The sequence below is a fragment of the Aulonocara sp. 'chitande type north' Nkhata Bay genome, linkage group LG8 (genome assembly GCF_057382095.1).
Source record: "Aulonocara sp. 'chitande type north' Nkhata Bay isolate Kocher_YH1m ecotype deep benthic linkage group LG8, A_spYH_male_GT1.1, whole genome shotgun sequence".
In the NCBI taxonomy this organism is placed as follows: domain Eukaryota; kingdom Metazoa; phylum Chordata; class Actinopteri; order Cichliformes; family Cichlidae; genus Aulonocara; species Aulonocara sp. 'chitande type north' Nkhata Bay.
In genome coordinates this window covers 8,218,519-8,232,760 of record NC_141351.1, presented here as the reverse complement: position 1 = coordinate 8,232,760, position 14,242 = coordinate 8,218,519, and the positions used below count along the sequence as shown (strand labels likewise).

Below are 14,242 nucleotides of genomic sequence, written 5' to 3'. Positions count from 1 at the left end.
CTCTGTGTTGTTGTTCCTGAAGGAATCTCATCAGACTGATTGCACTCAGAGGGCTTCAAGCTGCAACACTGTGTCATGTTGGAAATATTCATGAATCCCATTGCACTGGGATAAATTCATAGAATGCTTCGGCCTTAACGATTCATCAGTTCTAGCACGTACACACCGCATGGAATATATTCCAATCCAATATCATTCTCCACCAGTGTCTTAAACATTTATCTTTTGCTACCTGAGGGATTGATAGTTAATTATATTTAGCTGGAGAGCTGGGAACTGAATCAAATCTAAAAGCAACATAAAAGTATTTAATAATGTCTTTCAAGGCCAAATAGTATTTTCTTTTTTATAGAGGTGACTTCCAGCAACTTGCAGCGACTTCTAGCAGCTCTTCCAGGAGACAATGAGAATATCAATGAGCTTCTTCAGGAATCTGTCTGTGTTTCACGGGACAAAGCCGGTGTTGTTACTGGCTGTGCAAACTGAGAACCTAAACATTTACCTCATCCAGTGCAAGTGCCCTGATTTGTCACTGCCAGGCATTTGCCAATACGGACTTTAAGTGTCCTTTTAAAAGCTATACTGAATTTCAATCCACATTTGAAATTAAAAAAGCCCATATTTTGAAGTAGAATTAACCCTGTGAGGTCTTAGTCATTACCCTTAACTCTATTCTATTAAAAATATTGTTGCTTGTTTTCTTTTCTTGGCTGTCAGGGGTCTAAGAGGTGATCAGTCTTATAAAAAGACACAGGACTAGGGTTAGGGCGACCGTGGTTCAGGGGGTTGGGAAGCTCATCTTGTAACCTTATCCTTATGTATCTTGTAAGGTTGCTGGTTTGAACCCCAGCTTTGTCTGTCCTCGTCGTTGTGTCCTTGAGCAAGACACTTCACCCTACCGCCTACTGGTGTTGGCCTGAAGGGCTGATGGCACGATATGGCAGCCCAGGGCAGCTGTGGCTACAACTGTGGTTTGCCTCACACCAGTGTGTGAATGTGGAAGCGTTTTGAGTCTCCAGAAAAGTGCTATATAGATGCAATCCATTATTATTATTATTAGTTGCTGATGATGCCTTAAATATCACATCTACTATTTGCTAGAAAAAAATAACCTACTTGCTTGCTCATTACCTGTTGCCAAAAGAGCTCCTTTAACTGACTTTTATTCATCTGGCTCTGCATTCTAAAACACATTGTGTATCTCAGGCGTATTAAGCAGACCAGACTGTTTTTACAGCTAGAAACAACTGGGAGTAAAGAGTCAGCTGCACACTGTACTCCTCTGTGAGTACTGTAATACCCCGTGAGGATTCCACATAGTGAAACAACAACACATCTGCATCTCCCACAAATTTTCCTTCCTTTTTTTTTTTTCCACCCTCCCGCAGTCCCTCTGTGTACCCTCTCCCTGCTGCTCCATAGCAACAGAATAACCTTCACTGAGAGGTCCTTGCACCCTGCTGTGCTCCAAACGCAAACAATAACAGCCCAGATTGTTTGGCTGCGTCCGTGACATTGGGTTTAATTGTAACTCTCCTTGGAGGTGAGCAGGCGCTCGGATGAGGCTTTAACAGACAAAAGCACCTTTAATTTAGTTTCCTTTAATTACACGTCCCCTGCTGTAGCAGAGGCAGGCAAGCGGTATCTTGGCAATCTTTGTTGAGAGGCGGTTGCAGGGAGCCACCACAGCATGTTATAATTTTCAATTTTTTGGCTGCTAACTACTGTAGACTGGGTTTTCATCTAAACCTATATTAAAAATCAGCCATCACTCCATTTTAACTTCCTTAAAATGTTCAGGTTTTCTCATAATATTCTGCTTCTTCAGGAGTTTATCCATAAATCCAGCAAATGTAAAATAGTGAAATGCTCCAAAGAGAAAATCTGCTCAAGCGTGAAGCTTTTTTTCCCTGGAAGAGTAGATTGAGTAGAGGGCATAATGTGCTTGTAGCTGGTTAAGTCTGTTGGCACACCTGAGTCCCCCTTTGTGCTTTTAAGCCCTCACCTGCTAAATGAAAGCTCCGTAATGGTATCAAGTTCCAGTGTGTGGTAGAGGCAATTTGGATTCAGCGAAGCGAAAAATAACTTTCGCCTGAGTTCTCACCTGTAAAGGCCCCCAGAACGGACAAAAAAAAAAAAGGCACATAGCATATTAATACACAAATGTCGACACGCAACTTCAATCTGAAATGAGTCGTGAGCAGAAGAGAGATGCATTCAGTAATACGCTGCAGCTCTATGGCAGGTTTTTGCAAGGCAGGACTGCTGTGACAGTGGTGGTGTACAAGATGAAACATTCCACCTGAATGCTAAACAGGAAGTTGTTTGAAAGAGAAGCTTGCAGTATAAAAAGAAGCCAATGAATACTTTATCTTAAGCTGAGTACAGACTAAACGACTGTCAGGCCTGTTGTGAATGCAATTTGGACTCATTGACGGATTGAGTGTCTAATTTATGTGGGTTTTTTTGTTTCTTCCACAGAAGTAGCTGGAGCTTTTATTTACCTCACCTGCAGAAAGTATCAAGGCCTTTATTTGAAGGGGGCTTTTATTAAAGACTTTAATTTATAATTCCTTCTGTTTGAGCCTAATATGTACAACTTCTCATATTGATGTGCTCCCATTTCCCTGTTAATAGTACAGCACTACACTGTTAACACAAAACAAACTCCTACCAGGCCCTGTGGTCATTTAGCATTACAGTGAACATTTATTAACAAGGACTTTATTGTGATAGATCTGCTGGATCTCGTGTTGCTTCAGTAGACCTGTTGGGTCGTGCACCAGAGGAAAGACCAATCAAGCTGTTACCCAGTGACTACAGTGACAACACTACTACACTACATTGTTATAGCACTATAATTTATTACGCGAACACTGTTAATGTCACTTGTAGGAAGGGGGAAAGAAAAAAACTAGGGTCAAACATTTGTAACTAGAAGCAGATTTTGCAGTTCATTCAAGAAAAATTGCCGTACTTTGAACATGTGTTCTGTATATAAGAGGAGCACTGAGAGATTTTTGAAGACCTGTGAAGAAAATCACATAAAACACAAAGGAACACAAAATGAAAAGAGGAAAAAACAACATAAAAGCCACTGTGATTTAAAAAAATATGGATTTCACCACGTGGGTGGCTGATTCTTCTGGGTGGGTGAAATTTATCTCTGTGGACACGTCTCTGTGATATTTGCTTTGATGCACACCATGAAAAATAGGGGAAGCAGTGCTTATTACATTATAGTGCTTGTTATACATCATGAATTATGTGCATAAACTTGGACATAGAAGAAAGGCAACGATACCCAAAGAGGACAAGTTGGATTTTTAATAATTTCTCTGAATAATAGATGTATTCCAGTAATACTCCGCAGTGTGATTATTAAACGTTGGCCCTTTTCACACTTTCTGATGGTTCCTTTGTGCCTAAATGTGAGTCAAAACCATTTCCAGTTTGTGATATTTTTGTGACTTTGTGTAAAATCTTTGACACGCTTTGGTAAAGCAGCTGTCTGTTTTATCAGGATGGTTAGAGTGGCTGATGTGTAAGTGTATTAAAACAGCCAGTGACAAGTTGGATGAGAGCTAGAAAAGATGATAAAAAAGATGGAAGTGAAACATGTGACTAAAAGAAATAAAAATCCTCACACGTGTCTGGGCGCAGCAGAGATGAACTAAGATTGGGGAAAGGGCCGATGTGACAGCAACAATTGCGTACAGTTGCAATGATTAAAGAGAATTATGCAGGACCTGTAAACCAGGCCTGCTGGTGTGATATTCTCTGCCAGACGCAAACTTGGCAACTCTCCTGCTGGAGCAGAGCTGGTGTTAGAGGGAAAAAGGGAAGAGAAAAAAGACTCCACTGCGGAAGACTTGTGAAATTATTAATTTAATTTACTTGTGAAATTGTTGGGCAAGAGGACGGATGGACTGTGTAATCTTTGAGGTGGTCTTCCGTTGTCTTCTTTTCTTCCTTTCTACCTTTTATTTCTCGCTATAGGCAGAGACAAGAACAGCTTGCTCTCAATGTGTTTGTTAGTATTTCAAGTGTGCATTTAATAATACTTAACAGAAGTAGACCAAAAATAGGTTTGTGGCTACTCTCTAAATATCTCAAATCTGTCACTGTTAAGCCATTTGCCAGTTTTATTTGGAAAAATATGGAACTAAGTTGAATGAATTAGCGAACATGCTGAGCTTCACTTCACTAAAATGAAACTAGGACACCTAAATTTTTATGGTTAATGATCAATAAAAAGTGTGCAGTGAAGCCAGAACCAAGCATTGAAGCATTAAAAATAAAATTAAATAGCATTAAGTAAGTTAATAAAATTATTTAAGACTCTTGTTATTGTGTAATGTCAATGGAGCAGCTGCATGCATTGTTATCAGGCTTTCAGGGGGGCAACAAAAATGTGAAGTTTTCTATTATGTGATATTTCCTGGCTCACTGATAAATGTATTTACTGTTTTATGTTGGTTTATTTTTTATTACACGTGTTTGTGTTGTAGCTCTTTTTGCTCTCACAGCTCAGAAGGTGGAAAATCAAATCAAAAATCAATTTTATTTTAGGACAGATTTAATGTGGTGTTAATGTCTGCAGAGTTCTGTTATATGGTGTGGCATATATTGTAAAATTATATATTTAACAAAAGTATGGCTGTTAGTTATACAAGAATAAATCGATGCGTTTTATGCCAATTAATTGCATTGTTGCTGCTGTTGTTAACAACAAAATTCGATTTACTTTAGAATTTATGAGCTCTCGTTTTAGATAGCTGTATTAGCTCTCTCATTATTTTACTTGTTTGTTTATTTTTAGCCTGATCATTCGATTGGTGGAGCTATTATATCAGCTGATGTTAACTATGGGAGATATATCAGTATCTGCGTTCATAACAGCCAGTAAACAAAAATTAAAAACGTGAAGAAACACCCTTCAATCGTGTAATTACTGTTGATGTGGCATTGTTTGTCCACTAGAGGGCACTCTGCAACTTCCCTGTTAATGACAGGCATTTGAAATGCCATAAACACAACTGCCAGCTGGTGCTAGCAGATCATCCGCAACTTATTGTGACAATAAAACAAGATTTCTTTTAAGTTGCATTGTCCTATTCTCCTAGTAAGCACATACATAACAAATGTTAGGGATCTGTTAAATGTGTCTGGAAGAAAAACATAGTGACTGATAAGTTGAATTTTTAAATAACCAGTCTTAAAAATGCTGTATTAGTTGGGCTCTGGTTTTTTAATTCAACAGAGTAAGAACACGCTCAGTCTTCTACCTTTTCCAGGAAACTGGGACACAGACTTTTAACACAAAAGGAAATAGCCGCCCTGTTATTTGATCAGTCACATCTTAATATGAGCCTTTGAGGTGGTGAGAGCTTTGAAGTCAGCCATGCTGGATATGTGCAGGGACACTGCTCTGCCAGTATCTCGAACATTAAGAACCGGTGTTGGGTTGACACAAAGGCCTTAGTGTCTGTTTACCAACTTAGACCATTTCTGTTCCCTGTTAGCGAAAATACCCACTCTTCTGGCAGCCATGTCTGCTGTGATTAATGCTTCCCAGTAGGAGTCAGAGTGTAAGTCGAAAGCAATGCTTTAAGGATAGACTGAACCTTCTCTGACCGCCATCGAATTGTTGATGTCTCATTGCGGCTGCTGATTGATTGGTTAGGGTTTAGCAGTCTGAGTTTACATCACAGAGAGAGAGGAGCATTCATGCATTCATGTTTCTCACTGAAGCTTCTCCACGAGCCAGAAAGTTCATTTCAAAACGAGACCGCTGAGTTATGGCTTATTAAAATCTATTCTTATCCAAGTTGTAAAACAGTGTTCTGATGGAAAAAAATGTTTATTCGCTGAGCAACTTCAGCAGCTGTGTTGTTGTATAGCTGGAGCGAGTTAGTGTGTGAATGTGTGTGTGCGTGTGCGAACTTATGTGTAGGAGAGAGGGAAGGAGGAAGTCGGGAGTTGTGGGAGAAAGATACTGCCACTTGTGACAGACTTAAGAGCAGAGTGACTGACAGAGGTGAAATTGCTTGGGAAAGGATGTGAGGCTGCTCCTCCTTTCCCTCCTCCCCTCCTCCCTTCTGCTCACTTTCCCTCCAGACTTCTTTCACTCGCGAATGAAGTATGAGCTACTGTATATGTGCTCCCTTTGTCTTTGAGGTGAGCTGTTCAGTCTGTTTCCCATGGGTAGCAGTGGAAGGTAGCACAGTAGTAGAGTGAGATAAACTCTGTTTTCTTTTTTTTGTGTGTTTTCTCTCTTTTTCCTTTTTTTGATGTTTGTATAGCCATGCATCAGGCCCTGGACACACTGAGTGACAGCACAAGTTCCACAACTGCCAATGACCTGGACCTCATCTTCCTCAAAGGCATCATGGAGAGCCCAGTGGTGAGAATGACTTCAATAAATAAATACATAAATAAGTGTGTGAAATGTGTGTGTGTGGCGTGGATGTGTTCTGCGGCTCTGCTGCAGAGGAGTTGTGAGGCAGTGGATTTGTGATGAAACTCTTAGCTCAGAACAGGTGATAAGAATTAATGGCCAAGTGGCGCTCCCTGACGCAGCACTGACCTACCTGCATTTTGTGTTGATCACAGATAGGCTTTATCGAGTGAGCCGTGACACTTGCACGGAAGATGAACACATCCAGTTGGTGCCTAAAAGCTGCTGGGAAGTGGTTTTCCACTACCATTACCATTGTGCCCATTACCATTAATGGAGGTCCCATATGACCGCATTGGCATGGACCTCATCGGGGCATTTCACTGGTGGATATCACTTTGTATTAGTTCTGGTGGATTATGCAACGTGATATCCCAAAGCAGTGCTGCTGCAGACCATTTATGCAAACAGTGTGGCACAGGTGCTGTTTCAGGTCATCTCTCGAGTCAGCATCCCGAAAAGATACTGACTGACCATGGCACATCGTTCATGTCTCGAAAGTAAAAGAACTGTATGAATTACTGGGCATTAAATCAGTTCGGACTGGCGTCTACCACCTTCAGACTGACGGGCTGGTGGATTGGCTGAATAAGACTTTAAAATTCATGATTCGTAAGTTCATTCATGAGGATGAGGATGGTGTAGCCCCATAGTCTATAGGGTTCTGTGTTGACTACCACAGAGGAATCAAGTGTCACGGTTTGACACTTATTCCATGCCCTGGGTCGACGAGCTCCTGGACTGGTTAGGCACTGCTCCCTTTTTCAGACACTGGATTTAACCAAGGCCTACTGGCAGATTCCCTTGTCTCCAGAGTCCAAGGAAAAGACAGCATGTTCCAATCCGTACAGTTTGTACCATTTTGCCACACTTCCAATTTTCTTTTTTTTCGAGTCCCAGACACTTTCCAGTGACTTATGGGCCGGGTGCTGCATCCACACGCTGCATATGCTGCGGCCTACCTGAATGATCCATCATCCATAGTTACACCTGGGTGGAGCATGTGCAGTGGATGGCTGGGGTCCTGGAGTGTCTGAGGCAGGGGCTCATTGCCAACCCGAAGTGCGCAGTTGGATGTATGTAGGTACAGTATTTGGGGTACCACTTGGGGGTGGGGGTTAGTCGGCTCGGCCGGATGGCTCCCCGGCCTCAGTCGGGAAGTGGTGGAACAGTGGCTTCAGTGGGAAGTGCCAGAAGACTGACAGAGCAGCTGGGACATATTTTGGTGATCAGTCGTGCTAATTCAGTTGCAACCTGGGACCGCTGTGCCAGTAACAAGTTGGGTGAAAAATTGTACAGAGCAATCTTGAAAAGTTGCATATATAACACAACGAGTAACTAACAGTGTGTACGTGTGGGTCATTCGTGTCACAGTGTGTATGTCTGTGTGATGTGGTAACATTGGGGACGTATTTTAAGTTAGATGCAAGTTTGTTTTAGAGAAAAATCACCAATATTGTAAGGATGCATATTTATAATTTTGAGTTCAGTAACACAGAATAAAATGTTAAAACTTCTGTGTTAGAAGTTTATTTCTGTATAGTCATTAGCCTGCCTTTAAACATATCTTAATTCTTTGTAGAACAGATTCAACAAGGTGCTGGAAACATTCCTGAGAGATTTTGGTCACATGATATTCACATGATAGCTGCACATAGTTGCTGCATATCTGTTGGGGGTACGTCCATGATGTGAATTTCCCATTCCATCACATCCCAAATGTGCTATGTTGAACTGAGATCTGGCGACTGTGGTATACATTGAACTCATTGTCATGTTCTTAAAAGCCATTCTTCTCTGACTTCTGGCATCAACAAAGCATTTACGCCCAGAGAACTGCCGCTCGCTTCCTCTCTTTTAGACCATTCTCTGTGAACCCCAGAGATGGCTGGGAATGTTGGGAAAATCCCAGTAGATCAGCACTTTCTGACCTCTCTGGCAACAGCAACCACGCCACATTTCGAGTCACTTAAAATCAGCTTTCTTTCCCATTTTGATGCTCAGGTTGAACTTCAGCAGTTTCTACATGCCTCAATGCACAGAGTTGCTGCCAAGTCTTTGTGTTTTCTCTTAAATTTTCACATCCTATGAAAAGCTTTAACACTGTTACATTAAAAGTCATTTTTGCCATGTTCTTTTTTTTTTTTGGTTACTAAGCTACCTGGGTATTGGAGTTAAGTCTTTAAAATATCGTCAGTACATTTTTGAAATGACTATTCAACCAGATCCAAACTCTGTTATTTTAACTAAGCTTAAAATAACAGAGTTTGTCAGTTTATTAGCACAGAGATTGATTCTTCTGAATTAGACGAGCCAGGTAAGCATCTAAAACTTAAGAAATTAAGATTCACTGTGCATGGCTTTTCTGATTAATCTCAGAAAAACTGGAAACTTTTGTGGACTACATTAAAAGCTAAGCTTTAATAACCACCCACAATTCTATTCTGAATATTATTTCAAATTGATTTATTATTGGACGCCTGTCCAGGGTGTACCCTGCTTCTCGCAATCTGGTAGCTGGGATAGGCTCGAGCTCCTCCCTCGCAACTTTAATAACAATAAACGGAAGAGAAGGGACGGATGGATTTACTAACATGTTTTAATTTGACTTTTCATGGGAGTTTTAGAATTCCTATCCGGTTGTTCAGTCTGACGTCACTAGCCGTGTCTGGGTCTAAACTCCGCTGCAGGTCCATATATCAAACGATCACTGTGGCATTCCTGAGAGTTGAAAAACTGTCTAAAGTCTTTCATCTTTAATAAAATGATCAGCGTTCTGCTCTACCAGGTGTAACAATTGAGTTTAACATCCAGGCATCCATGAAAATGGAATTTATGACATTTAACGGAGTTAGAAGTTAGCAGGGAGTTAGCTCGCTAGCTTCTATCTAAATACAATATAGCATGTCCTGACTGCGGGGCTTTGGAAACAAATTAAAACGTACAGCTCTGTTATCACTTCCAGCATAAATGAAGACAGAAAACTAAACAGCAGTAACGTTTGTAGGGTTACTGAAGTTGGGCTAGCTGGTATTTAATGATGTGCTGCGTGACCGCTAGCGACACAGCTACGTTAGCATAATATAAACAAGCTAACTTTTTTTTCCACTCGATAAAAGTTACCGTGAGTGTTCTCGGTGGTCAGGAACAAATGTAATCGCATGGCAGGATGCTGTAAAAGGACCAAACTTCAGCCAGGAGAACAACTGAGATAATCCATCCACAATACGAGGTTAGTCATTCATATACTGCTGCATGGGCTGGGCTGTAGTTACACCCTAAGGTTTTAAAAACTGAGCTTAAATAAATGATTAGCGGTAATAAAAGCCGAGGGAGGTCAACAGTGATCACTGACTGTTTTAGGAGCTTTTTGAGATCAAATAGAAGAAAATACATAACATTAAACATGTTAACAACACAAAAGCCATATTAAACGCAGACTACTTTAGACCCGGAAGTAGGATTCGTCGCGTCATCACTGAACAACCGGATTGCAAGAAGACTAGAAAAAAAAACTTTGTACCTGCCTACTTGTTTAAATTTTACCTCTTCACGAAGCACACATAGCCTCTCTTTATTGCTTAGCAGTATTATTAGCATGTTTTTTTTTTTTAAATTTGGGGTTTACAACTTCTCTCAGTGGTTTGAAGTGCTTGAAGTTTAATTCAGAAAGCTAGAATAAACATTAATATTTTGAGGAATTTGCCCCCCTTACTGGAGACAAATGAGAACAAGCTACTGGCCATTAAAGTTTGTTTGCCTCATAAACACTCCCATTAATAGAGATTGGGAGAGCCAGCTGAGCATGCTCAGCAGGGGCAGGAACCAATTTTGTTGATGCTGTGCAAACTTAAACCCAGCTAACGCACACCTCTGGCTTATGTCACTGCTGTTGGCACAGGTGGAGCTTGTTTCTAGGCGTTTCATTGTTGCAGCAGGTTGAATGGATTCCAGAAAATATGCAAAAATACACAAAAAGGTTAAATGTGTCTCTGCACATAACAAAAAATAACAGATAAACATATATTTCTTTTTTTTTTAGAAGTATTAGCATTCCTATTCTTTCAAACCTGTCAGTCATTTAAACAACACACATGAAGGGAACAGCCCACGTATTCTTGATTTATTCAGTGCAGATGGCAGTAGCAACTCTAATGATCACTAAAAACATGAAGTAGATTAGATTAGACATAGATTTAAAATGTATTTATTTATTCAAAAAGCTGTGCTCATAAGAGATGAGACATGTTCCTTATAACTCTCTTTATATTTACTGCATTGAAAATGACTCACTTGCACATTTTGCATAGGCTTGACAAGCTCTCTGTACATTATAATGCCTGTGTGGTTTTCACACACAGAATGTTTTGATGCCTTCTTCTTTCACTGCGAAATGTGACAAAAATATGACTGTGGAATTGGTTGTATCCAGCCTTGGTTTGAGCTGCTGCTCTACTAAACAATCTGCTAGACTTAGCGTTCAGCGTTCATCAGTTTTTAATGAGACTTCCAAAATCTAAAATGTAAAAGGAGAACCTTACACCTTGTGATACTCGCTACTAAAGTATTACAGCAAAGAAGAAACAAGGATGAAAAAGGCTGCCATGCCACTGAAACATCTTTGATTTACTCTACATGCACTCTTCTTTTTTTGTCATCAGTGAAAATAAACATGTTCAGTTTATACAGATTGCGTTTGGATTAAAGAGAGAGAAAATCAGTGTAGTCGTGCCTACAACATCATCCTTTTGTCCAAGAAAATTCAGACATGACTGGCAGTCTTTTTTTTTTTTTTTTTTTGTCTAGACTGGTAAAATATTTACTGTATCAATAATAGAGCAGGTGCCATCAACAATTCAGTAACTGGATATTTTTCCATAGGCCTGATTTTAGTGACAGTCAGCTGTTTCTCTACGATGCCTTAGTGTGGATCCTTGCATTTCTTCAATCATCACGATGTATACTTGCACATGGGCTGCATGGCTGAATAACCGAGCTGATTTCTCAAAAACTATAAAGTAGTACTCTCCATGCACATGATGAGAGATGCAATTTCTTAGCTGTCCTCATGCAAAACCAGCCCTAGGTCATTCTTATTCAAATGGAGGTACAGGGTATAGCTTTTTGAAGTGAATGGAGCTGAGTGGAAGAGCTGAGTGGTGCCAGACAGTTTTTTTTTCGCAGTTTCATCTCACTACGTCTTCCCCTCCCACTTCTTGCCAAGAGCAGAATTTTTCTCATCCCTTTTTAAAAACCTGGACTTTTTTCCCCAAGCAACAGGAGGATAAGGAAAAAGCTTCCCGTTGTGCACTGCAAAGACATGCAAGGAAAAAGTGTATGTAATTTAAAGTATAGACAGAGAGTTAATTTTTCCTTATATTTGTGCTGCTAAGAGTAAAGTTGAAGTTGTTTCTCTGTCCAGGGAGATGCTCCTTGCATCCTTTCTCTCTCTGTGTCCCTTTCTGTTGCTTCGTTTTTGGTATGCTTTGAGGCATGTTTGTGTGTGTGAGTGCGTGGCAAGAGCATGACCCTGCTATTTGTGCCGAGTGTCTTAGAGACATACAGTCCCAGTGTATTGATGAGCATCCTCATAAAAGATTCATCTGATGCAAGCTGTGAGTCTTGGTGAAGGATTTAAGAAGGATTTCCTGGACGGTGGATTCCCTTTGACTCGTGGTGGATCTATAAACACTTAACGAGCTTTTGCTTGATGTGCTGAGAGACCGAGAAAATGCTAACAGAGAGACGGGGACGATAGAGCGAGTGTTCATGTGTGCACGCTTATGGCACGGTGGCTGCAGTTATGCTAATTGCACAGAACAATGCAATCAGCACAACCCACAGTTCTATAAAGAATCAGAATCATGATTACAGGACATTTAGCAGATATTGATAAGAGGAGCTGAAGCTCGAATATTCAGTTGCAGCGCTTCATTATTATCAGTTTTGTGGTACTGACTCAGCACCTGGCTCTCTATCTAACAGAGTAGTCGGAACTATTAAAGTAGTTAGGGCGACTAAATGAGCCGACGCTTGCTTTGACACTTTCAGCTTTGTACCTCGTGCTATTTAATCTAATTTCTAAGCCGTCACATGCCGCCTGTTCAGACTATTAATGAGACTGCGGCGTCTTGGTAAAACAATGCCACGTGGCTCTGAAATAATGAACCTTGGTACTACTCACAATGGCTTCTGCAAAGTATCTTTCTATAATACAGCAAATCTCTGGCTCTGTGGTTATCCATGACCTCCTGCACCATCAACTTGGCACACAGTGATATATATTGGGACCCTGAAGGTTCTAATCTATATTAGATATTAAGGCATCATTGTGTTGCCCAGCAACCAACCACTAACAGGCTAAATTGACCAATTTTTAGGATCTTTGCACCTGTAACACCTTATAAAATTTTTTTATATTTGAATGATATATGTGATTTAATATGGTGCAATCACATTGCCTGGCAACCACCTAACAACAGATTAATGTAAATGGACCAAACAGTGCTATAGCATGGGATTATTTTAAAATAAGGTCCTCATGTCTCACAAACCTGGCATTCAGTTTATGTTTATTTCTATAGCTGACATAGAGGTCCTGTTGAATTACAGCTGATATCTTAGGCAAAGGCAAGGAAATTGTCTCATGCAGCTTGTAAAATGGCAAAAATGAGAGAGTGAATTTTTACAGACTAATATAATTGTAACACTGCTGCGCCAGCTTTGTTAACTGGTTGTCTTTAGAGCACCAGTGCTCATTAGCCTTGATTGCTGAAAAGCCTAGATAAAGAGTTGTACTACTGGTTACTAGGGGTGGGAGAAAATGTGGATACTTATCAGAGTCTCGGTACACTTCAGCCAAATATGAATATTTTTATTTTAACATGGGCTTGCTCTAAACGGATTATCCATCCATCCATCCATCCTCGAGGATTAACACAGATGGCCAATTTAGAAATATTTGACTTAGAGTCATAAGAGTCCTGACCTACTATGGTGGTGCTTATTAAATGTATGAAGGTCAAATAAAGCGATGCTAACTCACTTGCAGTTGAAGAAAAAGAAAAAGGAGAAACTCTTTTCCTCAGATTACTTTTTATACCCCTCAGCTATAAAAGGCTGGCAGGGTATTGTTGGCCACTGGCTGGGTGGGCAGGCGGCGTTGACACCCAAGTTTGTGAATGTGATAGACGAGGTGAAGTAGGAACTTTAAGTTATTAAGTTACTTAGTTGTTATTTAGTTACTTTTTAAAATAAGCAGTCTGTTACTGTAACCATGCCACTGCATTTTCTTCTTACTTGTTACTTCCGTCCATGACTTCTAGGCATTCTGCTGAGCTCGTGGATATGGTTGCGTTAGCAGGCTTGTTAAGGTCAGTTAGTGAGGTGGCAGAGAGTTTTCATGTGGCAGTATTTGCATCATTTTATGCCAGAGGGATAAAATGTTGCTGCTGTTGCTGCATCTCTGAAACTGCAGCGAATAGCTTTTAGGTCAGCTTGAGTTGTCACTCTGAGGGGAATTAATAGTCCTGCGTGCTGGGCATGTGATTGAAGAGGTGCTGCCAATGACAGCTCGCTCTGCAGGTTAAGTCAGGATTTCCAGAAGTAGATGAATGGTAGGATGGACACTGTAACACATAGGTAAGGTCATGGCAATGTTTTCTTTAAAATTTATTTTATTTTATGTGGAAGTTTTCTTGCGTACTCTTATCATTAGGTAATACTATAATCTAAGAGATTGCTTTTTAACTGTGCTGAAATTACTTCTAAAAGGAATGCCAC

At 40.4% G+C, this 14,242-nt stretch overlaps 1 protein-coding gene across 3 annotated transcripts in view; it reads left to right on the top strand.

The window, feature by feature from the left end:
- The window catches only part of mpp2b (MAGUK p55 scaffold protein 2b), a 45,505-nt gene that overhangs the window by 22,025 nt on the left and 9,238 nt on the right, over window positions 1-14,242 (top strand). For all 3 annotated transcript variants that reach the window (XM_086303171.1, XM_086303172.1, XM_086303170.1), the window contains one exon: window positions 6,306-6,406. In XM_086303171.1, the coding sequence (XP_086159297.1) occupies window positions 6,306-6,406 (101 nt within the window). The remainder of the gene's footprint in view (window positions 1-6,305; window positions 6,407-14,242) is intronic.